General features: G+C 41.7%; 1 protein-coding gene across 2 annotated transcripts in view; it reads right to left on the bottom strand.

The window, feature by feature from the left end:
• Positions 1-5,641: 5,641 nt before the first annotated feature.
• The window catches only part of LOC122795742 (matrix metalloproteinase-21-like), a 602,767-nt gene continuing 581,649 nt past the window's right edge, over positions 5,642-26,759 (bottom strand). For both annotated transcript variants that reach the window (XM_044064052.1, XM_044064053.1), the window contains one exon: positions 5,642-6,367. In XM_044064052.1, coding sequence (XP_043919987.1) covers positions 6,056-6,367 — 312 coding nt within the window. In that variant the 3' untranslated portion in view covers positions 5,642-6,055. The remainder of the gene's footprint in view (positions 6,368-26,759) is intronic.

Below are 26,759 nucleotides of genomic sequence, written 5' to 3'. Positions count from 1 at the left end.
GGCTCAACCATCTCCTGCTTCATACAGAGTTTCTACATGTGGTGTACATGTCCCTTTAAACTCCCAGTTGTACCTGTTACCCAATCAGGGTGTGAGGCCCTGCCTCGGTTTCAGTGGCAGAGGTTACATAGGGGAGTAACCCAGTGTTGCACCCTCCTCTACCTAATTGGGCCTACATACCTTTGTACACCGGCCACGGGGGACACTGGATGGGTTTACAGAACCTACCATGCAGACATGCTGCTTTACACTGGGTGTGGGGGCTGACACCGCTGTCTGGACGTCTTCCCTGGTCCACAGTCCACACCTGCCTCTGTACTAGGGGGGGCCATAGCTGGACAGATGCTGTGTGTTGCACGTAAGGCTGTCCAGGTATATGTATACTATTAACTCCTAACAGGGTCTGTGTAATGTGCTGTGCATACTTTTGTAGTTGGAACTCTATACACTGTTAGCTGCACGTGCCTCTTAGGGGCTTTACAGTCTCACACATCTCCATGGCTTCCACTACTGGGAGTATTATTGCTATGACGGGTATTGTACTTGTTCTGGGCTGTCACGTGCTTTTTATATGCAGGGACATAGCGCATGGACAGGGGAAATGCTGCAGCTGCTTCCACTCTGGAGTCTAACTCTACTCTACTGTGCCTGTTTACTGTTCGGGTTTCCCTGGAGTGTAGCTGATCTACAGGTAAGTTGTTGTTGCCGTGGATAGTTTTGTGTATGTACATGTGTATTTGCTATGCATGGGGTATTACTGGTTTATTGTGCACCGTGTCTGTGTGGAGTATTTGGGCTTGTGTTTACTTTAGTGATGTGTATGCGTGGGGTATTTGTGGTTTATTGTACGTTGTGTCTGTGTGGGGTATTTGTGCTTGTGTTTACATTTGTTTTGTGTATGCGTGGGTTATTTATGTTTTTTTATATGTGGTGTGTATCCGTGTGTTTTCACTGCTGCATTGCTCAGGTTTCCGTGACTGCATTGCCGTTTGTGTGTGTTACGCGGTTCTGGCATTTGGTTTGCAGCGTAGCTGCTTTAGGGGTCGTCGCTATGTGTGTGCTTTACTTCCGCCGTCGGTTCCGACGGCGGGTGTGTGTTTCGGCCGCACCGCTCTATGATCTGGCGGTGTCGCGGCCTGTTTGTTTCGGCGATGTAGCTCGCGGGCAATCGTCCCGCGATCTACACGCCGGAACCCGTATCTGACAGTGCATTCTGATATCTCTAGTTGATAAACTACCTACAGAATAAAATTTGGTTCTGACTTCCCTTCACAATTATTCATTAGTGTCTTTGACTCCTTGTTGATGTGTTGCATGATTACTGTATTATCAGTGTTTACTGGTAAGACAGCTGGTTGCAGAACAGACTGGACTGTCTTTAATGCCAGTGTTATTCTTCTTATTTCATAACTATTAACTATAAAAAGAACATTTAATTATTTGAGTGCCCACAACCACTAAATCTTTATAATGATTGGATGGGTTTTCCAAAACTTGTAGCATCTTTTGAGTCTGCAAAAATATCACAGAATAATCAGGCATTCTTTAAACCAGACTATTGAGCTGAGCCTACTACGTGACCTCCTTAGGCATGGCTCAGACAAGCAGAAATTTTTGCGACAAAGAGTTTGTGATTGATTTCATTCTTTTTATGTGATTCAGTGAGTCTTTGTCTTGAGCAGTTTTAAGAATTCTTGAGGACATGACATCCATACCCTGATCTACCCTGATCTACTACTTTGTTGAAGCATAAGGGAAGTCTTCATTATATAAATCATGCATGTAGAAAAATTTCTCTGACTTTTTTCCTGTGGATGAAACACAGATGTGCTTAAACAGTCAATAAATGAGCTTATATATGAACATTTTTAGGACACTGTCATACTGGATTTACCTAGATTCAGGGTTGTTCCAGAAAAGCTAATAAGTGCCTTGCTGTTGTGAGATGATGGTTTAACCAAGTGGCGGCTTCATCTATGATTGCCTAGTCATCTGTGCATGAGAACTGTTGAATATCAAATAACTTCAAGGGCTGAAATACTTAGGCCATCTGTCTATAAACCCAGTTTTGAAAGTATAAAGGCAAAGGGGCTTAGCCCTTAACTTGGAATGAAATGTGCCAACTTTGATGAGGTACTGTTTCTCTGATAAAACTCCATTGAGATGCATACAGTTAAATGCCCACCATAGCCAAAGATGCCTACACACAGCCCTAATTATAGACAGATCAGACTGTATTAGCACTGGGCAATTGCTTGCTTGTTGAAATTAACTTTTTAACACCTGACAGGTCCAACAGTGGCATCACTCTGATGTTCCTTTTCTAGCACCACAAAAGACTGCTGACTCGAGCTCCATATTGTTTCTGTAAAACATCACCCAATTAATTGTGTTTTCTTTTAAAAACTACAAGGATAGATTTGAGGTTTTGTGCAGTTACAGAACTTCTCTTTTTTCTGTGGCACACTGGATATGTTTCTTAAAAGAATTCTACTGTATATCTCTTGGACATGATATGCACTGCCCACTTTTTATGAAGCAAACTGACTTGCAGATATCAATGTAAGCTCTAAAATGTTACCTGTATAAGATGATAATTCTTCTTAACTGCTATCATTAATGCATAGTGCTATGATTTTTTTCTCTTAGATTTAGTCTTGCACCTCCTAGCTTTACTGACTTTCATCATAAAGTCAGACCTGTTTAATGGTTCATATATTACTAAGACAACAAAGCCAATATAGATATTCCTTATCACTAAATCCTAAGGAGTTTAGTGCCTGAGCACATTTTATTATGGCAAATAAACAAATGCTCTTCTTTTTGACTGTCTGCTATGATTTTTTTTTAAATGCAAGTGCTATGATCTGTACTACTCAAAGATTTAGAGGGGTAAAGAACATTTACAGACAGACAAAAACAGAATTGGGAGAGTTATCGAAGTATATCCAGCAGGGAGTTGACACTCTCTCAGATGTGTTATTTATTGCTATTTCCTGCTTCTTCCCATTTGATAAGATTACTGTTGCTTCCCAGAGAAGGGCATCTTAAGTTCTAGGAAAGTCTTTGAGTAGTAATTGAAGGTGAGCATGAAATATCAGTTTTATTTTTTATTTATTTTCTAATTTAGTTAGTATTCATCTCATCACAGCTAAAGCCAGATAACACTTCATACTAACATAGCCAGGGCCTATGTGGGTGACTCACCTGGTAACACACTTTTGATATCAAGAAAATTAAAAATCTGTGTGTTCTATCTTCCCTTCAGATGCTTGGGTTCATGTTCCAGTACTGACCCATGCATAAGCATGGTGCCGCTTTCCTGAGATACTGCCCTTTTGATGAGATGTTAAACTCAGACCTCATCTTTCTGATTTGCTAATAGTTCAGGGAGCTACAAAGGATTTCATGGCACTTACTGACTAAGATTAAAGAAATTTCCTTAGTGGTCTGAATAAAGCTACTCTACTCATTATAAATGCTGTCTCACATCAAGCCAATAAACATGTCATGACTTGTGTAATACATGCAGTTATTTTTTTTTTAATATTTGTTTCAGGACATTTTTCAGGAATGATTTTCTTAGATATGTATTCTCCATTATATTTAGTTAGCATAGACATGGTTCATATATTTTTTACTAATCAGAATATCTGTAATATCACTATGGGACACTGTGAGTATTTATCCCCTCTATTAGAGGACATTGAGACTGTTCTTGTGTTAAATGCATATCTTTCCTGAGTTTTATAGATAAATGACAGAAGACTGGTTGAAATGTAACCACTAAAGACCAAGGTGTTCATAGACAGATCATTTACCAGAGACTCTGGACTGTCCAAACTCTATCTCATTTGTACTCTTTACATAACAAGTTTAGCCACGTGGAACAGATGCATGGCATAGCAGTATTACTTTTTAATTTCTCCAAGTCTTTTGAGTTTCTAATACCATGATGGGAATTCAGTGTGGAACAAGCAATAACAGATTGAACTTTGGTACCTGCTAAATCTTTCTTTTTCCTTGAGAGGCACACTTTAGATCACACACCTGATTCCTCAATAGAAACTGATTTTATTATGCAACCTTATGGAATCATCTCTCAGTTACATAAATAACCTTAATCTAGGGCAGTCTGTATTTGTGATGGATTACAGGGGTTAGTGGGGGTGGGAGAAGATACTGCAGAATACAAAATACACTCAGTGTATTAACTCAGACTGTGCAAACTGCCTGTGTTATAAGTCTGAACAAGTTGTTAGTTAGCTTGAATATAACCTATAAAGAGATAATAAGATAATCCTAGCTCTAAAACGTAATACGATGCCTATATTCAAAACGTAATTTCTCTTAATATTTATTGATTTCTTTTCATTTGCAGAAACAGGAAAAAATAACTGGTTTTCAATGTGAACTTGCTCTCTTATGATATAAGAGTTTTAAATGTTTTAGAAGTTAATTTGTGGAAGTATTTTCCTCGATTGGTACGTGTTACATACAAGTAGGCCTTCAAATCTCAACTCAAAATACATCTGTTTGCTGAAGCCTTTCAGAATTATATGCTTGATCTAGCTGATTTCATCTGTTTTTATTAGCCCACTCATGCAGTGCGGGGGGGGGGGGGCTAGTTGTATCATCAATTAAGTGCAATTCAGTAGCAAGTTATGTACCAATATGCTGTTAGAAGTTGGGGAAAATCAAAGGCTTTATCATCTTCTAGAGGGGCATTGATGGCAGTCTCCTAGTGGTTTCTCTATAATTAATATACTCAATGGAAATTAGATATGTGAAAATGGTTAAGCAGCTTGTTGCGAGGGGTGGAAGGGAAAGCCAATGTGTAGTTATAAACCAAACCAATGTTGATCTGACTGCATGCTAGGACAGAAGAGCATGTTTCAGAACAGCAATGAAGTAAGAGTAAGGCTACTTAAAAGAAATACCCCGATACTGCATTACAAAAGTTTACTCCCCTGCCTTCTACCGCCTGCCCTTAAAATAGAATGAAGAGGAAGTGTGAAAGTTATGGGTAGACAAATGAATCTCATATATACCAATGTGAGAAATGAAACAAATAAATGCAGCTGACTTAATTTGATTTAAAAGCATTGATGCTCTATAGTTATATGCTGACCTGCAGTTTTTGATAATATTTTTTCAGCTTTTTTATGGGATGCTTTTAATGATGTAAATAAAATTGTGAGCATCATTTTTGGAGACCTCCCCAAAAAAATCAATGGTGGTTAACATGATTAAAATATTTTATACATTGAACTTCATTTACGAAAATTATATGAAAAAGTATTCAAATACTTTTACCATGTTAGCTTTTAAAATTAACATGCTCAAATGAGTTACTATTGATGTAACACCCTGACTCCATGTGCAAAAATGGGAAAAAGGGAGTTTTACATGGATGCATTCATGCATGCTTTATACTACAGCAAATATCAAGACAGAAAACTAAAAACGAATAATGGATATTCAACTAAATGTCAGAGAAGTGTGCAGAATTTTTAATACCTCATGCTCTGAATGGAAAATTCTGTCTGTTCAATAGGTAAAAAATATTATTAAGCCACATTTTTCTAAAATGTAGTCAAATGACATTTGCACTTATCACAGAAGATCAGTTTGATCATGGTTTGACCACGTATATACACCTTTTAATGTATTCATCACAGAAGCTTATGCATTTAGTACATAGCAGATAGATAACTGCTGTGAAAAATCATGACACCGGAAATAACAAACTTGTTAGTCTATCTCTGACTAGTAGGTGATGATCTCAAATGCTAGAAAATGAAACATCACAAGCTGATATATAATTTCAAGCAAACGGGTCAGTTTTAAAAATGAAAATGCATCCTTTTTTATCAAACAAAAGAATAATAAGTATAACAATATCTGGCACTTGTAAATCGGAAGTACAACATGTTTCATGTCATTCCCTGAATACTTATAAATCATTGCACTTCATTTAATATACTTCAGTTCCTACAGTGTTGTTATATGAATACTTATAAATCATTGCACTTCATTTAATATACTTCAGTTACTACAGTGTTGTTATAGACAACATAGAGGAATGAACATCACAAATGTCAGTCCACTGGTCCTTGACATAGCCTCCTATCTGTAAGCCATTATAGGGCAATTCACTGTTATATTTCCTCCTTTCATTGTCATCTACTACCTTCCAAAAGAGTTTTCCCTTCATAAAGAATATTCTTTTGTAGGCATAAGAGTAATAAACAGAATTCAGGTTATTGTGAGGATGGTCTCCACTTGTTACTGCAGGAAATGCATCCACAATCTGCATTGGGTATCCTTTGACTATTGCATGCTGGTCCACATTAAATGCTATTACCTGCAACAAAAGAAAACACAAACTCATTGAAAGACAGGTTTGCAGGACTACAGCTGTTCTGTTAAGAATATTTTATTATGAATTATGTTACAGTTTTTTTTGCACTGAGCAAATTCGAATACAACACATACAACTCCAATTAAATGCTAAACTTTAAAACTTATGAGGTAAACTGACTATAAATTCACATGTAATGCCAATATAAATAAAAACAAAATACTTAAAACTCTGAAACTATATTAATACTGATGAAGTGTTTATAAATGAAAACAGTTATCGCAAGTTTTTGCTAACCTATTGGAATTTATTATTTCATATGTGGGGCCAGATTAAAAAAGAGTTGCTCTTAGTGTACGTGACTTACTTCAGATGAAGGCCTGTCTATAAACAGGCTTACATCAGGGGCTAGATTCCAAAAGACCTGCTTTAAATGAAAGTGGTCACTTATAGTGACAGCCAGTTTTTGGAATCGGGCTCAATACATTTTCATAAAGTTTTGAAGTTTTAAACATGATATTTTTGCTTTATTTTTATTTCATTTTAAAATGGTTGGCAGTCAAACAGTGAACTTAAATGCACTGCCACCATTCATTAAATAACTATTTGTCAAAGCTCTTAGAATAGTAACTCACTAACCTAAATGTTTAGATCTCTACCCTGTTTGCTATACAGCCTTTTAACTAAGAATACTTCCCTGATATCTATCCCTCATTTTATACTAGTAATTTCTCTTACTGCTCTATTACCTGACACAGCTTTACAACTAGCAATCTGCATATATTATATTATTTTTATCAATGCTCAAAATCGTTCTGTTGTAAACCAGCATTAAAATTAAGACCTTCTCCTTCCTTATCCATCCATGGTCAGCTAACACATAACCCCATTATTCACATATTCTTCAAAAAATTAATGGTAGCTATTAAAATAGAAATTTTTCCTTCAATATTTCATGCCATTTTACTATTTTTAACCATTAGAATTTTCCTTTTGTACAGTGACACATCACCAACTTTTAGTAAAGCTGCAATTCTAAAATGTACTTGCTGTTGCTTATTACACAACATTTTAGGGTGTCATCTTACCATGACTGAGATAAAACCAAAAATTATTTACATAGTTGAATCAAAGCACCTTATAATAAAAAAATGCAATGACTAAACTAGACAGAGTTTATTGAAATAAATGTAAAAATTAATATTATGAAGTAATAAATATCACAGCTTAATAATACCATTGTAATACAGTTTTCTTTTATAATGTGAAATGCCAATTGAAAAATCATTCAAAAACAGAAAGATGGAAAGAAAGGTAGGAATGAATAAATAAATAAATTAATAAATAAACAAATAAATAAAGCATATTAAATTGTTAGACTAACAGTTGCTAAAAGCTTGCTGGGTAAATACATATATTTAAAGTGTTAAACTGTGGCAAAGATACAAATGTTCTAAACTGCAAACAAACACATTTCACAGTTCTGGTAAATAATTTCGAAATGAATTTTAAAACAGTACTTCACTGGTTATGCACAGAAGTCTAGCCTAGTCTTTTTCTTCTTTCGGCTGTTCCTATTAGAAGTCAGCTCAGCGGATCACCTGTTTCCATTTCTTCCTGTCCTCTTACTCGGCAACTCCATCCTTAGCATCCTTCTCCCAATATACCCAGCATCCCTCCTCAGCACATGTCCAAACCAATGCAATCTCACCTCTCTGGGTTTGGCTCCAAACCATCCAACTTGAGCTGACCCTCTAATATACCGATTACTAATCCTGTCAATCCTAATCACACCCAATGCAAATCTTAACATCTTTATCTCTGCCACCTCCAGCTCTAACTCCTGTCTTTTCTTCAGTGCCACCGTCTCCAATCCATATAACATAGCTGGTCTCGCTACCCTCTTGTAGACCTTCCCTTTCACTTTTACTGGTACCCGTCTGTCACATATCACTCCTCACACTCTTCTCCACCCACTCCACCCTGCCTGTACACTCTTCTTCACCTCTCTTGCACACTCACCATTATTCTGAACTGTTGATCCCAAGTATTTAAAGTCATCCACCATTGCTACCTCTACTCCCTGCATCCCCACCATTCTTCTATCCTCCCTCTCATTCACACAGTAGTGGCCCTTGTTATATCATCTCTTTTAGTCAGAATGAAGGTCAAATCTTTATTAACTAGGTTGAAAACAGTGTCATTAATAGGAATCTGAAGTATAGCCCGGTAATAATAATATTTTAACTAAATGGAGCTCTAATTACAGAGAGAAAGATATGGTCAAACAAAAACTGTGTGCATGTTTGCTCACTGATGATTAAATTAAATCCTAGTAATGTTTCAACAGAAGTGGTGGGAATAGGAAATGATTCTAATGATGGCAATGGACTTTTGGATGATACAGGGTTTAATCCTTTTGGCTCTTTTTTAGTCCCGCCCTTTTCTCAGATTGCAAAGACTTGCAAATCACACTCATACAGACCAAAGTGAATTTTACAACAACAACACTTAGAATATCCAAAAGAAAACAAAAAAGGGGTAGTGAGGCAGGGGCCAAGGAATGACGGGGGGAGGGCACAGAAAGAATACAACTAAAAAAAATAAAGATTACCAATGACTGCATTTTTTCCATTGCAGTGACTTTAACATGTTTACTTATAGTGAGATTCCTATTATTGACACTGTTCTCAACCTATTTGATAAAGGCTCGAGCTTCATTCTGACTAAAAGAGGGGATGTAACAAGGATCACTACTGATTTTAAATTACTTATGAGGAAGTTAAACTTAGCTTGCATCCTCAGGATAGATGATGGAGTAATGAGATATGGTTCTGAGTCATTCATTAAGAACAAATGTATATGGAATCCTCACTTTGAGAACACCATACAATTGTTTTGAAAGAGCTTGTGAGAAATATATTTCTGATATATTTTCTAAGAGGAGTAGGACGTTATGGTACAATTTGTACAAACAGGAAAAGTCTTTATTACAAACACATAGTATGACTCCAGTAATCATATAATGAAGGGGACAAACAAGGGGGGTTTAGTGCTCATGGACAACATTTATTACACAGGAGAAATGTTTAATTTATTAAATGATGAAGAGAAATATGTACAAGTAACTTTTAATAAAATCAATATTGCAAATAGTAGAACTGATTTATTCTAGTAAATGAAATGTAGGGATCTATGTCACTAGATGTTTTTAAGTTTGTGAACGTCAGCAGAACAGTCCATCCATCCACAACCCCTTTCCCCATTTTTGCACAAGGGGTCCGGGTGTTACTTTAATAGTAACAATTAACTAGAGCCAAGACTCACACCATTGGGTGGCTAGGTCTGCCACAGCTATTCTTCCATACCACATGCTTGCATGCACATTTACACCTATGGCTAATTTAGAGTGTCCAATCCACCGACTGTATGCCTTTGGAATGTTGTATAAAACCCCAGCACCAGAAGGAACCCTACAGAAACACAGGGAGGTCACGCAGACTCCACACAGAAGGCACCCCAGTAGAGAATTGAACCAGAGAATCTCTATCTGTGACATGACAATGCTATCCACTGCACCATTGTAACACACATGTCAGCAGACCAGTGGTTCTCACAATTTTTGGGATTCCAAAGGTGCACAAAAACATCTCACAACAGATTTTTAGACTGGCTGTAGCTGCACAGCAATCTAAAAATGAGTGAAATAACAGATTTTATAGATAAAATAGTGAAGCCACTCATTGCATCAAATAAATATCTCTTTAAGGATTCATGAGATAGTTTAGGAAAAATAAAGAATAATTTTTGGGATAATGATATTAGACGATTGACAGTGCATATAAATGAATTCTTCATGTGTATTTCTTGTGTTTTAATGTTAAAATGTTTCATGAAGCATTGCTGGATTGCCTTTTCCTTAAAACTCTCAAGATTAAATTGTTATTGGACTTAATGTCAATTTTGTTGGATAATAATTATATTTATTTTGAAGGAGAATATTTTAAACAAATAACGGCTGTTGCAATGGAGGTGGTCTGTGTCCCCATATACATGAATATGATGTTACGGAAATGTGAGGACTATATTTTGCACCTAAGTTCAGCAAAAGTTGAAAGTTACATTTCCGTTACTTTGACGATATTTTCGGTTTATGGAATGATACACAAGATAAGTTGGCAGTGTTTATTACATATATTAATAATACCATTTTTTAAGTTTACATATCAGACTGATAAGGAAATAAGGATACATGTATTGCTAATGAGTAACTAAGAATGTTTTTGAATCTAGCATTTATAGAAAATTCACTTTCTCTCTTACTTACATTTTTAAAAGCTGTCATCCTACGACCCAGAAGAGGAGGCTGGTCAAGGGACAACTAGTGAGACTGGCTAGGATGATTTCAGATAATGCTGTTTTTGATACTGAGAGAGGTTAATTGATAAGCATATTTTTGAAATGTGGGTAACCCGTGGATTTTTAAAGGTTATTAGTGACAAAGTTACAGCTAATAGGGGGGACCAAATATATCCCATTATTACGAAAGGAGTTAGAAATCAAAACTAGGACTGATAATGGTATTTTCTTCTGAAAAAGAGCTTGGAAGAGCTATGTTACTGGAATTTAATTCTGAAGCCTGTGTGATTAAAAATATTATTTGTAAGAATTGGAGTATCTTTAAGGCCAACAACAGTATTTTTAAGCTAGTGGGTGAAACCCCTAAATTTACTTATAAGAGAAAATATAATATAAAAAAATAACTTGGAGAGACAAAAAACTCTGCCAACACAACATGTTATTACAAAGGGAACCAGAACGTGTGATTCCTGCTCATACTGTATGCATATTTTTGAAGGTGACTCTATACAACTTACAAATAGAGATACATTTTTAAGATTTATGCATATGGGAAATTATGACTCGATTGTGGAGAATGTCAGGCTTTTTATGTACAGAAAACTGAGAGAGATTTTTGAAAATGCAGATATGAGCATATTTATGATATTAGTAAAATGTATATAAAAATGGGTTATACAAGCACACATTAACTTATAATCATTTAGGTGGATTCAAATTTGCCATACATGAAAAGGTTCCCAGAGACTTGAGGAGGGATAATAAGAAACAAAGACTGAATTAAAAACATTGGTATGGCAAATAAGATTGAATTCTACCTCACCACCCGGTTTGAAGGATTTGACAACAATTAGCAGTATACTTAAAATGCATGGGACAAAATTAGAACAAATTCATTAATATATTAATTATTGGTTCTCTGTACTACTGTGATTAATTCACTAGGTGATTACATGTTTAGAATAATTGCAAAATGAGTTTTTAGATGTTTTTTCCACAGATATGTTATAATATATTTTATTATTATCATAATTGTTTTTGCTATGATACGGTAATGTTAATTTTATTTACGTACATTTTAAATACATTTATTTATTTTAAAATGAATTTATTATCTTAGGGTACAGAACATTAGTGGATTAGTATACAGTATAAATACATTTTCTTTTTTTTTTATTAATTGACTGTGGGCCAGATTCAGGAAGGCTTACACGGAGTTCAAGAGTAGTGTAAGCCTCCGTGTAAGCCTCCTGATTCAGCAACAGCCCAAATCTCCGTGTAAGAGACAGCTAACACGTCTCTTACACGGAGTGCGTGAAATGCTCAATACCTCATTTGCAGCTCCAAGATATGCAAATGAGGTATGTGAGCGATCCACGAAGCCCAAACCAGTCCGTGTAACGGACGTGTTAGCTGCAGAAATGTACTCAGCTGACAACTGAGTACATTTCTGCAAAATTAAAAAGCAGACTATGTCAGCTCCAAATAAAGGGTGCATTTGTTACATTAAGCATGCCAATGGCCAAATATGTGGCCATTGGCATGAAAGTGTTGCAAAAAAAGTTATATACCTTTTTTTTTTTTTTCACGGATTTATGTGTTTAACTGTAGCGCACACCAGCAAGCAGGTGCGCTACCTAAAACTGAAAACCGAAGCTTATAAGCCCACAATTGTGAGATTTATGTATTACATGAAATGTCAATGGAGGGACTTGCAGAGCAAAAACAATATGGCCTCCGTTTAGTGGTTGTCAAGGGGGGGAAGCTCCGTGTAAGATATGTAACTAAGCATTACTAGGCAATCCTATGTAAATGAGGCTTACAATACTGAATCACACTGCCACATAAGTAATGAGCACTTTCTGAGTCGTGTAAGAGTTAGAGAAGGGGAGGAACAGAGTAAGAGGTAGGTGACATCATGGGGGGGAAGGATAGAAAGAAATGTACCAGATTGGAGGGCAATGTAAGGTAAGAGATGACAGACAGACATCAGGGAGGAGGTGTGTCCCAACAGAACACTGGGAATGTCAAGAAATTGAGGGCATACGCTATCCCTACACTCTAAGTTTCTTGAAATACGTGCATCTTGTGGCGTGTAAGGCAGGTTCAACATGTGGGGCGTGTTGCAAACTGTTTACAACGGTTTCTTGTGCGTGTGTAAAGGCGGTGTCTTGGCGTTTTAGCATGAATCAGCCTAGCTAACACCGTGTAGGGATGTGTACACGCGTTTAAGTTACTGTGAGCGTGTTTAAGCCGGTGTGCACATTGCTCCCCCTCAGGAAACAGAGAGGAAATAGGAAACAACCATAATTAACGGAAACTGCCAGAAGATACTACTAAAGTTAATTGGTGGAAACAATTAGAAGCAGGCAATTACACAGGCAGACTAGAAGCCCAACCCAGCACTTAAAACACAACAAAGAGCAGTGCAGGCTGTTTCTCACAAGAGATACTGCCAGAAACTAAGCTATCAGAGTTGAAACCTGAAAAAAGCTGAACTCAGAGCAGAAATGCTAGGGGCTGCCATAGCTGTTATAATCAGACATAGGCGAATTGCCGAGGGTGGTGATAATGCAGATGCTGACAGACAACCCAGAGTGAGGAGAAGGAGAAGAGTATACAGGCCTAGGGTCACCTACCATGGGTTACATGAGCTGGAGATAGTAGAAGCTATAGAGTGGACAGAGAGCTCCTGCAGCAGATTGTTGAGCTGTGCAGGCCACGCCTCACACACAGAACCAACAGAGGGAACCCATCCCAGTGGAAACCAAGGTATGTGCTGGCCTAAGAATACTAGCAACAGGTACCTTTCAGAGACCAACTGGCGATATGATGGGGATATCACAGGCATCAGCCTCCAGGGTACTGCACCAGTTCCTGGATGCCATGTCACCACATGTCAGTGATCATATATATGTCCCTAGTGACCGTGAGGTTGTGGCCAGCAATATACGTCTCTTCCAGCAAATAGCGGGATACCCTGAGGTGCTGGGTGCAATAGACTGCACGCACATACGCATCAAGGCACCAGCCGGTGAGCGGGGTAGAGTCTACATTAACCGCAAGGGATACCCCTCCATCAACTGCCAGGTCGTGTGTGATGCCCAGGGCATAATAATGAATGTGTGTGCTGGCTGCCCTGGTAGCTACCACGATTCCCACATCTGGCATCTGACGCAGTTGTACCAATCATTTGCCAATGGGGACTTCCCACGCGGACACCTAGTGGAGGATGCTGGTTATGCACTTGAGCCGTGGCTGATGACACCCATCAGAAATGCACACACACCCGAACAGGAACGCCCTAATGAGGCACACGCACAAACACGTAATATCATAGAGCGTGTGTTTGGGCTGCTCAAGTCACGGTTCCGGTGTCTGGACACGTCTGGTGGAGCTTTGCAGTACACACCAACTACATGTACCCAAATGATCATGATATGTGCTATGCTACATAATATGATCCTCGGAAACAGCTGCAGCAGGACCAGCACAGGGCTGGGCCAAACATCCCCACCATTGCCAAGGCCACCACAGGCAGGGGTGACTTGGAGGAGGAACAACCTGACCTTGTCCCAGTAGGCAGAAGGAGGCGTGCCCAGTATGCCCTGGCCTTGGCAAAGAGGCAACGCATAGCACATATGCTTGGTCAGTAGGAACACTGGGACTGATACCCACTCTGACTCACTCATACAGTAACAGGGATGCCTAACATGACACAACCTGCTTCCAAATGTACAGGGAGTGTAGTATGTGCATCCGACAGAGGCAGCCCTGCAGCACCATCCGAGGCATGAATGCCATGTGTTAAGTAATGTAATACCATGTATCATATGCACACCTGAGGACCATGACTAACATCCACCCTCACCAATCATAAACCACAAAAACACAAACCCACCTCATAGCTATCACAAGGGATAGGAACCTAGATGTAATGCTACCCAATGCCAAAGGTATAAACAGCAAGATGTGTGCAGTGTAAATGCACACAGTATAGGGAATGCACATATCAGTGCTGTAATAGAAAACAGGGTCAAAGCGCACATCAGCACCCTGACACTACCAGGGTCACACCTCATACAGTGATGTACATGTGCAAAAACATGGAACAAGATACAAAATGAGGGTGACTACCAATAAATGGCATGGATAACCACACACCCCTGTTGTTACCACAACAAGAAGCAACATGCATTAGCCATGGTCAAACACCAATGGCTAAAACTGACTACTACTATATAGCTTGCTGCAGACCACTGTCCTAATAGCAGCAACTGCCCCAGGCCTATGTTCACAGGTTCACAGGTTCATACTAGGCTATCTGCCCTAGGGCATTTATAAGCCTAGACCAGAGTTCCGTGGAGTCTGCCGCACCTTCACTCTGACGGATAATTTGCCCATTATATTGCTGTGCCTCTGACAAGCAGTGATACTGAGGTTATCCCTGGGGCATACCTGCAATCTCCCATCCATTGATTAAGATCTCACTTGAACAAAGCCAGTGAGGTACTCAGCCTCACATGTACCAGGATGTTGTTCCACAGCATAGGGACTCTCTGGTTGAAGAATCTGTCCCTCCAGCACATCCTATTAATATCTGTGTTGAGGTTTAAATCTCCTGCCACTGTAGTTCTGATGGATGTAGAGGTCTTGAGGTGAAGCGTGTACATTAACTCAGGTTTGGACATGGCCTTGGATGTCAGGCACAGGTCACCTCTGAGCAGGCGGTAAGTCACGGAATCAAGCTGGAATTCCTCCAGTCGGGCAGCATAAGAAATATGTTTGAGACCCTTTCTCCTCCTGTCGAGGAATCTGTGGGCCCATCCAATTGCCATAGGTGTCGGGTCATATACATGCTGAATGGGGCATTGCACTCAATCAATGGTCCAATGAGTGAAGAGTACAGGGAACAATGACCTCCCTGGATCTAGATGTGAATCCCTGCATGATGAGGTGGGCAATGTAGAAGTTCTACCTAACTACCCTGGCAGCGTGAGTGTCAAACAAAGGTTACTCTCAACCTGGGTGCCCAGGTCCCTGATAACCTCCTGTGTGCTTAGAGGATTGCCACCTACATGGGAACTAGTGGTAACCTTGTTCTTCCCAAAGGGTATGGCTATGCATTGTTTAGTGTGTAATGTAAGGCCATGGCTCTGGCACCAGTTATCCGTGACTATGACACCCTTCTGAAGGATGTCTGTGTCAGATGGGTGTCCAACTATGGTTCCCAGTCTGCAGTCATCTTCAAACTTTGTCAGCCATAATCCTGCTGTGTTTGCTTGTACTTCTGAAAAGTAGATGCTGAGCAATAGTGGGCCCAGGACTGAGCCCTGTGGGACACCACTTGTGACAGTTGTGGAGTGTGACATGGCACCAGCAAGTCTGAACCTGTCTGTTCTGTCACGTAGCGGTTTGCAACCCATCCTGTGATGTATGGGTTCACATTTTAGCTGGTGATGTTTTCAATGATACCCAAGTGGGGTATTGTGTTGAAAGCCTTTGCCAGGTCAAGGTAGGCTGTGTGGAGTGCCTTGCCCTTGTCAATGGCCTTGGTGTCTGTTATGAAACAGTCAACCAAGTTTAAAAGGCATGATCTGCCCTCAACAAAGCCTAACTGGGTTGGATCTAATGTCTGCAAGTCCCCTATGTCCTCATCTATGACTTCCATTATGATCTTCTCCATAGCTTAGCAGACCCTGCTTGTCAAGCTGATGGGATGGTAGTTTCCGTGGTCGGTGGAGGCACCCCATGTGAAGTGGGTCCACCATTGACATATGCCACTCCTTGGGAACATATCCTGAGTTGAGGCTAAGATCATACAGCTGCCCTGACTGCGGGTTGAATTCTTGAGTGAGTTCATGGAGCACAAAACCAGGGACACCATCTGGTCCCATGGATGCTGCGTCCTTTCCCTTGGATAGAGCAGTTCCCACCTGAGCATTTGAGATGTTTGGGGGGCTACAATCCTCTTTCATACATATCTCTCCAGTTGTGGTGGAGGGGTGGGTGGAGCAATCTGCACTGAACCTGTCAGCCAGTATGTTGGCAATGTCTATAGGTTCAGTGATATTTACAACATTCTGAGCCTATTCTGAGCATATCTGGGAGTTTCCTCCCAGGTGTGTAACGATCTATAAAAGGCCTCATGGTTGTCCGGTGGGCCCTTAGTGGGTTTACTCCCAAAATTCGCCTTGGATGATTTCATGGGGAACTCAGTGTTTCACCTATATTGAGCAGGGTGTCTACCCTTCCACGGATATCGCTCTATCTTGTAGTACCTCCTTCCTTGTGTTGTAGTGCTTGTTTATGGCTGAGGTCCACCACACTGGACGCTTGCCTCTGGTACAACGAGTCTGTGTTTTGTTTGGGATTGCCTCATCCATGCAGTCTTGAAGGTGCTGGTAGAAGGCAGTTGTAAGTGATACAGTGGCTTGGGTAATGGTGTCTGCTGGCTTGGGGGCTTTGAAAGAGACCACAACAGTCATTAGAAGTGTGTAGTCGGCTTCTGAGAGGTTCTGCACTGTGGTCTTTTCTATCTGGGGTGGAGGTGGGATGTGGACTTCCACTGAGAGTAGGTCATGATCTGATCTCACCAATGATGGGTATACCTCTGGTGTTGAACATTGTGAGCCCATGTTTGTGATGATGAGATCTACTATGTTGTCTCCTCTTGTGGGGATGGTGACTAGTTCTTCCATGGCATGTGAGTGTATGAACTCTAGGAACCTGTGGCTAGAGTGTTGTGGCTGTAGTACTGATCCCAGTCTATATTTGGATAGTTGGGATCACCCAGTGTGATGGTGTTTGCAGGTACATGTATCCCGCCACTGTTTTCATGAAAGCTCTGTGAGGTACCTGAGTTTCAGAGGATGGCCTGTAACATGCTACAAACTTCAGAGCAGTCTTGCCTATGGTTAATTGCACCGGATGGTGTACAATGCATCGTGTGTTGCCACCAACCATGAGGGGTGTCCTTGATGAATATTGCTATTGCCACCCCTCATAGTGGTAATATGTGTACTGCATAGATACGAAATATTGTGCCTCTGACTTAGTAGTGACACATTATGACCACCTTACATAATTGAATAATGTGACTATGCCTCTGTCCAGTCTGTGCCCCTGTCCACATGCAGCTGTCCAGATGTCTCTTGAAGAGAGTCAGTGAGGTACTCTGTCTAACATGAACTGGGATACTCTGCTAGAGTTTGAGATGCCTCTGAGTTATGACTCTGTCCCTTCAGCATGTCCTATACATGTATGTGCTGAGGTTCAAATCTTTAGCTCCCATGTTTCTGGTGGATGTGGATTGCTTGCAGTGGAGCATGTCTACCAAATCCTGATCGGACATGGTCTTGTATGTCAGGCATAGGTCACCTGTCGTATGTGGTATGACACTGAAAAAGCTTGTTTTAGTTATTCTGGAAGTATATGACATGTGTTGTAGATCCCTGATCGTCATGGTAAGGTACTTGTGGGGTCTCTCCAGCTGCTGCAAGTGCTGGTTGAGGTACATACCAAATGGGCGTTGTATTCAAGCATTGGCCTGATAAGGGAGAAGTATAGTGGTACAATGACCTCCTATGGTCTGGATGGAATACCCTCCATGATAAGGTGGCCAAGATAGAAAGTATGTCAAACAACTTTGGCAACATGGGTGTCAAATGAGATGTCACTATCTACATGTGTCCCCAGCTGTCTGATTTGTTTCCTGTACTCATTGGGTTGCTGTCTATGTACAGATCTGTGGGTACTGTGTTCCTCCCAAAGGGGATGGCTACACATCAGTCGCAGTCAGTTTTAGGCCATGAGTCCAGCACCAGCTATCTGTCAGTGTGACGGCAGTCTGTAGGATGTGTGTGCTGGCTGATGTATTCACTATGGTGCCCAGGTTGCAGTCATCTGTAAACTTTGTCGGCCACAACCCTCCTATGTTTGCTTTCACATCTGAAAAGTAAATACCAAATAAGAGAGGTCCCAGGACACAACCTTGTGGGACACCACTTGTGACTGGCTTTGAACCTGACAAGGCACCTGCAATGTTGACATTATGGGTTCTGTTTCTGAGCCATTTTGCAACCTATGCTGTGACATATGGTGTTATATTTCAGCTGTTGAGCTTGTCTATGATGCCTGAGTGGGGTATTGTGTCAAAGGCCTTAGCCAAGCGCAGGTAGGTTGTGTGGACTGTGTAGCCCTCATCAGCGGCTCTACTGACAGTTTCAAAGTAGTCAACTTGGTGCAAAACGCAGGATCTGCACTGTACAAAGCTGAATTGGGTGTGATCAAGGGTCTGTAGGACACCAATGTCTCTGTGTGGAAGCTCCATAATGACCCTTCACAAAGCTTTGCAGACAAGGCTGTTTAAGCTTGTGTGGTGGTAGCTGCCAGGGTCTGTGGAGGCATCTCCTTTGTGGAGTGGGACCACTGTTGCCGTACGCCAGTGTTCAGGTACAGATCCTGTAGCAAGGCTAAGGTTAAATAGGATCTGCATATACAGGTTTATCTCCATCTGTAGTTCACATAGCATGCAACTGGGGATACCATCAGGTCCCATTGATGCTGTGTACTCGTCTCTGCTGACTGCGGCTCTCACATGGACATCCAGGATGACAGTGAGGTTACATACAGCTGTGATAACTATCATGTCTTGGGGGTGAGGGAGGGCGTACATTGCACTGAACTGGTCTGCCAGGGTGTCAGTAATATCTGTCAGGTCCCTGGGATATAAGTTGTTGTGTACCAAATCTGAGCATATATGAGGGTTCCCACCCAGGCGTCAGACATAACTGAAGAAAGCAGTGTGGTTACCTTCATCGTCTGTGGTGATTTATGTCCCCAAGTTGAACTTGGGTGTCTTTATGTGAGAATGTAGCTTTCTACTACTGCTGATCACAGCTGCCTTACATTCTGGAGATGTAGCTCTGTCTTGCATTAGTATCCTTCATCTGTTATACAGTTTGTTTATGGCTGGGGTCCACCAGACAGGCCACTTTTCCTTGGTGGTGAAGGTGTCATTCTCATTTGTGATTGCATGGTCCATGCTTACTCGGAGATGTCCGCAGAAAGTGTCTGTGCAGGAGTCACCATTGTGTGTTGTGGTTTCCACTGGCCCAGTGGGCTTAATGGATACCATCTCAGTCGAAGAAGTGTGAAGTCAGCTTCTGAGCTGTTTGTCACTATACCCTGGTATCATACTAGCACTGACACAGGTGTAAACAATTCCCCAGAATCCATCAAACAAAATGGACATGCAGGCTTACAGATGCCCTAGGGGTAGCCTAGTATGAACCCATTATGATACAGATTGTACAGGACACTACAGATAACCCCAAGGCTGTTGCAAATGATGGTAGTAAGCATGTTGTTGATTCCTGGATATGCTCCGGATCACACCGATATTACAAACAACATACCAGACACACACAGGTATGGCCAACATACATCCTGACATGTGCAGTGCAAACCCCCCCCCATAATGCCAAATACCTTCCCCAGCAGACTGCCGCCTCCCTGACATTATGTCACCCTTACCACAGAGTACGTACCCAAAGAGCAGTGTACAACAACAGTGGGTGTTCTCAACAAAGGTGTCTCCTGAATGGATAGGAAAAACAACCACCACAGAATCATGAGAGGTTTGGTCTGCACAGCTATGGAAAGGACCAGCATGTACCACAGACATAATGATATTGTGGATCTATTGACACCCGACCCTACCCAGTGTGGGTTTACAAAGTGCAGACCCCACCCCTAAACATGTGTGACTCAGTTGAAACAGTACTTGAAGTCAGTGATGAGGGCAATGTGGTCCACACAGTGTAGCCGGACCTTGCAAAGCCTTCTGTACAATACCCTATGTGTTCCGTATAGATTTGCTCACCAGCTGATATATACACCCCAATGTCATGGGAGGGTTGCAAACCAGACCAACGACAGAACTGACATGGTCAGACATGCAGCAGCCATGTCAGACTACAAACCACATATAACAGGCATCCCACAAAGCTTGGTCCTGGGACCTTCACCATCTGGTATATATGCCCCATAGGTACAGGCCAACAAGTAAGGACTGTGCTGGAACATGTTTGTAGAGGACAACAAGCCGCCTGACATATCTGATACACCAGCTGACACAAGCATCCCATAAAAGGGCCACATAGAAACAGACAGCTGGTGCCATAGCCATGTCAGCATGTTAAATGGTGAAAACAGTATAGTCAGCCTCTGTGGATAATCCAGTAAGTGACCACCAATTCCCACATAGGTGTCGACCCATGACATTCCTAACATGTAATGCCAGAATGGGTGACACAAGGTGATAGATATCCTGCATTGGACAAAAATGTGGCTGTAGGGTTAACAGCAACAATCCATATACCAACCTAATCATGAGGGTTATGACATCTAGCTAAGGGGAGGTCATTGTGGTTTTGCAGTTATCTTTCAGCAGCATTACAAATGACCACAACAGCGCCTGTGTGGTGTACCTCAGCAGATAGATTCAGCAACTGTAAAGTCCACAACAGTACCTCACCAGGAGTATCAAAGAGCTGGAACACATGTAATGTGTCGCCTGATTAAACAGAATGCAGTTACACACACTGCCATGCTGGCCACCCAGACACAAGCTGTGCCTGATGTAGAAAGCCATGTCCAAGCTGTCAGCAATGCACATGCCGTACCTTGTACAATGTGAATGGCAGGGAGATATGCACATGAGGGACCTGAACCCCAGCACTGACATACATAGGACAAGCTGTACTGCATTATCCATAACACAGAAGCCACCACCACGCATGAGTAAACTACCAGTACAGGTTATCCATAGAGTCACTCATTTATTCTACTCAACAGGGATCCTAACGAGTGGATGGGAGATGGTAGGTATACCCTGGGTATCAATGTTGTGTCACAGGTAGACAGAGGCACAGTATACAAAACAAGACATATGTCATGCCAAACTGCACTTATGATGTGTTGATGGACAAACACACTATCCAATAACCATTAGAAATGGCCTTGGGCACATCGGTAGTGTTTGCCAATGTACACCCATGTTGTGGAATACACTACTGCAGTTGGTTGAGGCCGTTGTAAGTAGTTCACATCTGAACATAATGCAACATGGTCAGATAGGTTCATAGGTTCATACTAGGCTATCTGCCCCAAGGCAGTTCTAAGCCTAGTCCAGAGTCTGGTTGCGTCGCCACCCCTTATATGGAAACAGTACTGTGCCCATTAGTTTGGCGTGCCTGTCTCCAGCAGTGACACAGTGGCGATCCCGGGTAAACCTATGATTTCCCATCCACAGGTCAGGATACCTCTTGAACAGAGCCAGCAAGGTGCTGTGACTCACATGGACCGTGATTGTATTCCACAGCATAGGGAGTCTCCGGTGATAAATCCACCCTCCAACATGTCCAATGTACATCCCTGCTACGGTGTAAGTCACTTGCACTATTGGTTCAGGTGGATCTGAAGATTTTGAGGTGGAGCATGTCCATTAATCCCTGGTTGGACATGCTTGCATGTCATGCACATGTCACCTCTAAGCAGACAGTATGTGACTGAATAGAGCTGTAGTGTTTCCAATCTGGCAGCATATGACAGATGTTGGAGACCCTTTATCCTTTGTTGGGGACATTCAGGGTCTCCCCACTTGCTGCAGATGTCAGGTGAGATACATCCAGATAAGGCAGTGTACCAGATCACCGGTCCGATAAGTGAAGAGTACAGGGGAACAATGACCCACTAGATCTGGATGTGGATCCCTTCCTGATCATGTGGACAATGTAGAAGGTCCTACTAGCCACTTTAGCAATGTGAGTGTCATCAGAACAGTGACTGTCAACCTGGGTCCCCAGGTCCATGATAACCTTCCCTGTGCTTAGAGGATTGCCACCTATATGGTAGCTTGGGGTTACCTTGCTTTCCCTGAAGGGTATGACTACACATGTTTTGCAAGTTGACTTCAGGCCATGGCTCTGGCACCAGCTATCAGTGTCCGTGAGCCCCTTCTGAAGGATATCCGTGTCTGATGCACTGTCCACTATGGCACCCAGTGTGCAGTCATCTGCAAACTTTGTCAGCCAAAGTCCTCCCATGTTGGACTGTACTTCTGAGAAGTAGATAACAAACAATAGGGGCCAAGGACTGAGCCCTGTGTGAGACCACATGTGACTGGCATGGTGTCTGACATAGTGCCAGCAACTCTAACCCTGTGGGTCCTGTCTGTAAGACAGTTTGAAACCTGATCTTGTGACATATGGGTGTACATTTCTGTTGGTAGGGTTTCCTACAATACCTGAGTGGGGTATTGTGTTGAAAGGGTTTTCAAGGGCAAGGTAGGCTCTATGGACTGCCTTTCCCTCATCAATGGCCTTAGTTACTGTTTTGATAATGTCAACCAAGTACAAAAGGCATGACTTGCCCTTGATCAACACAAACTGGGACAGGTACAATGTCTGCATGTCCTCCATATCTTTCTTCATGAGCTCCATTATGATCCTCTCCATAGCTTTGCAGACTACACTTGTTAAGCTTATGGGGCAGTAATTACCAGAGTCCATAGAGGCACTGCCTTTGTGCAGACATGCACAACTGGACCCTAAAGAGGCTGTTGTGCACAGTATGGAAATGTAAATCAGTGATAGGACTAAAGCCCAGGATAATGTCCACCACAGTGAAAGTACTGAACCACTACACTATACAGTACAACAGTGCTAGGTCAGTATGAATGGATGTTAACAATTGTATGCAAAGTATCCCATGCAAAAGCTGCAGGCACAGTATAATCCCTGTTGTGTTCACAGGAAGCATCTGGACAGTAACTACACAACATGTCACAGAACACACAACCTTAAACAGGAGTTATTTGTTGGAGTTCACACTCATCCACAACTGTGATGGGCTGCATAGTTCAACATATGGAAAGCTCACACTGGGCATGCTCACACACTTTGATAAATGAGACATCATTCACACAACATGCCATGGGAAGGCTGAAGTGGGCATGCTCACACACTTAGTTCAAATGTTCCTCTTAACAACTGTGAAAACACACCACAGGATGCACATTCCCCATTCCAAACAATGAAGATGTCAGCACCCTATAAGTAGATCAGTAGAAATGCTACCTCCCAGTAATCCGAATAGCGCTCTGCTAATCGTCTGTCTCTAGTGTCATAACATAGTTAGGTAGGGGTTTGAATCCAGCAAGTGGCATGTGTGTGTGTGAATGGGGGTAAGTGTCTGTATAAGTGTGTATGAGAAGCACATCCCTTTTGGCAACTGTGGAAACACACCACACGGAGCTCATTCCACTTTCTAAACACTGATGATGTCAGCACCCTATAAGTAGATCAACTGAAATGAAATCTCCTAGAAATGTGAATAGCGGCTCCGCTAATGCGTCCGTCTCTAGTATCATAACATAATTAGGTAGGGGTTTGAATCCTGCTACGGGAATGTATGTGTGTTAGTATGAGTGGGGTTTGTGTGTGTGCATAATGCTGTGGAGGGAAGGTGCCTTTTGCCAACTGGGAGAACACACTACAGGGTGCACATCCCTCTTCGTAAACACAGATGATGTCAGCACCCTCTAAGTACAGCATTGGAAAAGATTGCTCCTACTAATGCAAATAGCACACTCTGCTAATGTGTCTGCCTTTAGAGTCATAACACATCTAGGTAGGGGTTTGGACCTTGCAAATGGAATGTATGCGTTTTACTGTGGGTGGGGTTGGTGTGTGTGCACAATGGCGGGGGTGGGATGTCTCTTTTGCCAAATGGGGCTATGCACTGCAGGGTGCACATTTCCCTTAACAAACAGTGATGTTGACAGCACCCTGTACAAACAGAACAACAACACAGAAGGTGTTGTTACCAATGATGCATGTAAGGTTACACTTCAAGTAATGTCCACAAAACAAAGTAGGATAAACAAATGCTCCTTTTACTCTATCCAAACAACATGGCAACAGACAACTGACACTACTCAGTATAGTGCTACATGCTACTGTAACATGCAGATGTACCAGAATATACCTAGATAGTGTTTTGAAGCCTGAATGTGGCAAGTGTGTGGATGTGTTATGTTACTGTGTGTGCATTTCCGTATGGAAAACATGTTTGAGATATTGGCAATATTGTTGCAGACAGTTTAGGTGCAGATATCCCCCATTCTCCTACACAAGTGGAATTAGTTATCACAGATGACTGTAACCTCCCTATCCTCTCACATGTCCAGGTGAGGGCCACCCTCAACATTGCAGGACACATAGCATCACTGTTACAGAATGGTATCCCTGGATGTGTGCTACATTCACCCCAGGAGGACATGGCACCACATTACAGACTGATATTACTCCCTGGCCATACTACAGGATGTGTACCTGAAGAGTGCCATACATACACAGTGGTCCCACACCAATGAGGAGTAACCTCTACTGACCCTGGTATGTACTGCATCATATGCACAACTGGCCTTCTGTTCTAAGCTACGGAAGTGTCACGTATGGGCAACATGTACAGCAATATTACATATGTGTATATTTCAGGACTATGCACACAAAACCTATCTCATGGACAGAGCTATAGATAGTGAACTATGATACATTTGGAGGTGTCACAGTAAACACAGTATTAACCTGCTACTTTGCATTACCTGTGTTTGTGGCAGCTGTTGCTGTGTCAGTGGTGCTTGCTTGCTGCTTGCTGTTTGCTACTCATGGTTTTGCTGCTGGCTGTCTGTATATTTTCTCTTTTCTCTCTCTCTTTCTCTCTCTCTCTCTCTTTCTCATTAGGTCTGTGCAATGACTGTATTGCATGAGTGGAGTGTGGGTACTGAATGCTTTTGTAGGTATCTGCATAGGTCCATGTGATGGCCCCTGCACCAATTGTAAGGCAGCATTTGCTAATTGCATGCAGCCAGGTGTGTGTTGATTGCATGTCTCACTGTGATTTCAGGACACTGCTATAAAAAGGTATGTGAGATAGGCGTAGCCCTTTCAGATTGTAAGGCGTGGGCGATGCTGGTATGCTGTTGACAGTGTTCTGTGAGTGTGAAGGTTAGTATGGGAATCCAGTGATTTGGCCATTAAAACTTTGCCTCACATGCTTTGGATGGTACATCTCCTATATTGCCTTTATACTAATTCCTACTATTGACTGTTATATTTATTTTAGCAGAATGCTTTTGTATGGCTGTCATGGCTTAGTGGTAGGTCATACAGACGAATGTTACCAAGGTCCTGGGTTCGAGACTGGCAGTGGGAATTTATTTTTGTCTCCAGACTTTCAAAATGAGTACAAGACATGTCAATCAAAGTGCCATAAAGGCACTTTTAAGCACTTTAAACCAGGTCTGCACTCATTAGCATGAATGAAGAAGGATGCGTGCCCAGTATGGCTTGGCCTTGGCAAAGAGGCAACGCATAGCACATATGCTTGGTCAGTAGGAACACTGGGACTGATACCCGCTCTGACTCACTCATACAGTAACAGGGATGCTTAACATGACACAACCTGCTTCCAAACGTACAGAAGTGTAGTATGTGTATCCGACAGAGGTGGCCCTGCAGCACCACCTGAGGCATGAATGCCATGTGTTAAGTAATGTAATATCATGTACAATATGCACACCTGAGGACCCCAACTAACATCCATATCCACTCATATGACCCTGTGGATACAGCTGCACATCATACAGTGATGTACATGTGCAAACACATGGAACAAGATACAAAATGAGGGTGACTAGCAATACATAGCATGGATAACCACGCACCCATGTTTGTACCACAACAAGAAGCAACATGGAATAGCCATGGTCAAAACCAATGGCTAAAACTGACTACTACTATATAGCTTGCTGCAGACCACTGTCCTAATAGCAGGAACTGCCCAAGGCCTATGTTCACAGGTTCATACTAGACTATCTGCCCTAGGGCATTTATAAGCCTAGCCCAGAGTTTTGTGGCTTCTGCCACCCGTGCAAGTTGATGGATAATATGCCCATTATTTTGCTGTG

This window comes from Protopterus annectens, chromosome 2.part2 (genome assembly GCF_019279795.1).
Source record: "Protopterus annectens isolate FY-2018-M chromosome 2.part2, PAN1.0, whole genome shotgun sequence".
Lineage (NCBI taxonomy): Eukaryota > Metazoa > Chordata > Ceratodontiformes > Protopteridae > Protopterus > Protopterus annectens.
Note: the sequence above shows the minus strand (reverse complement) of the source record. Positions and strands in the feature narration are given on the sequence as shown.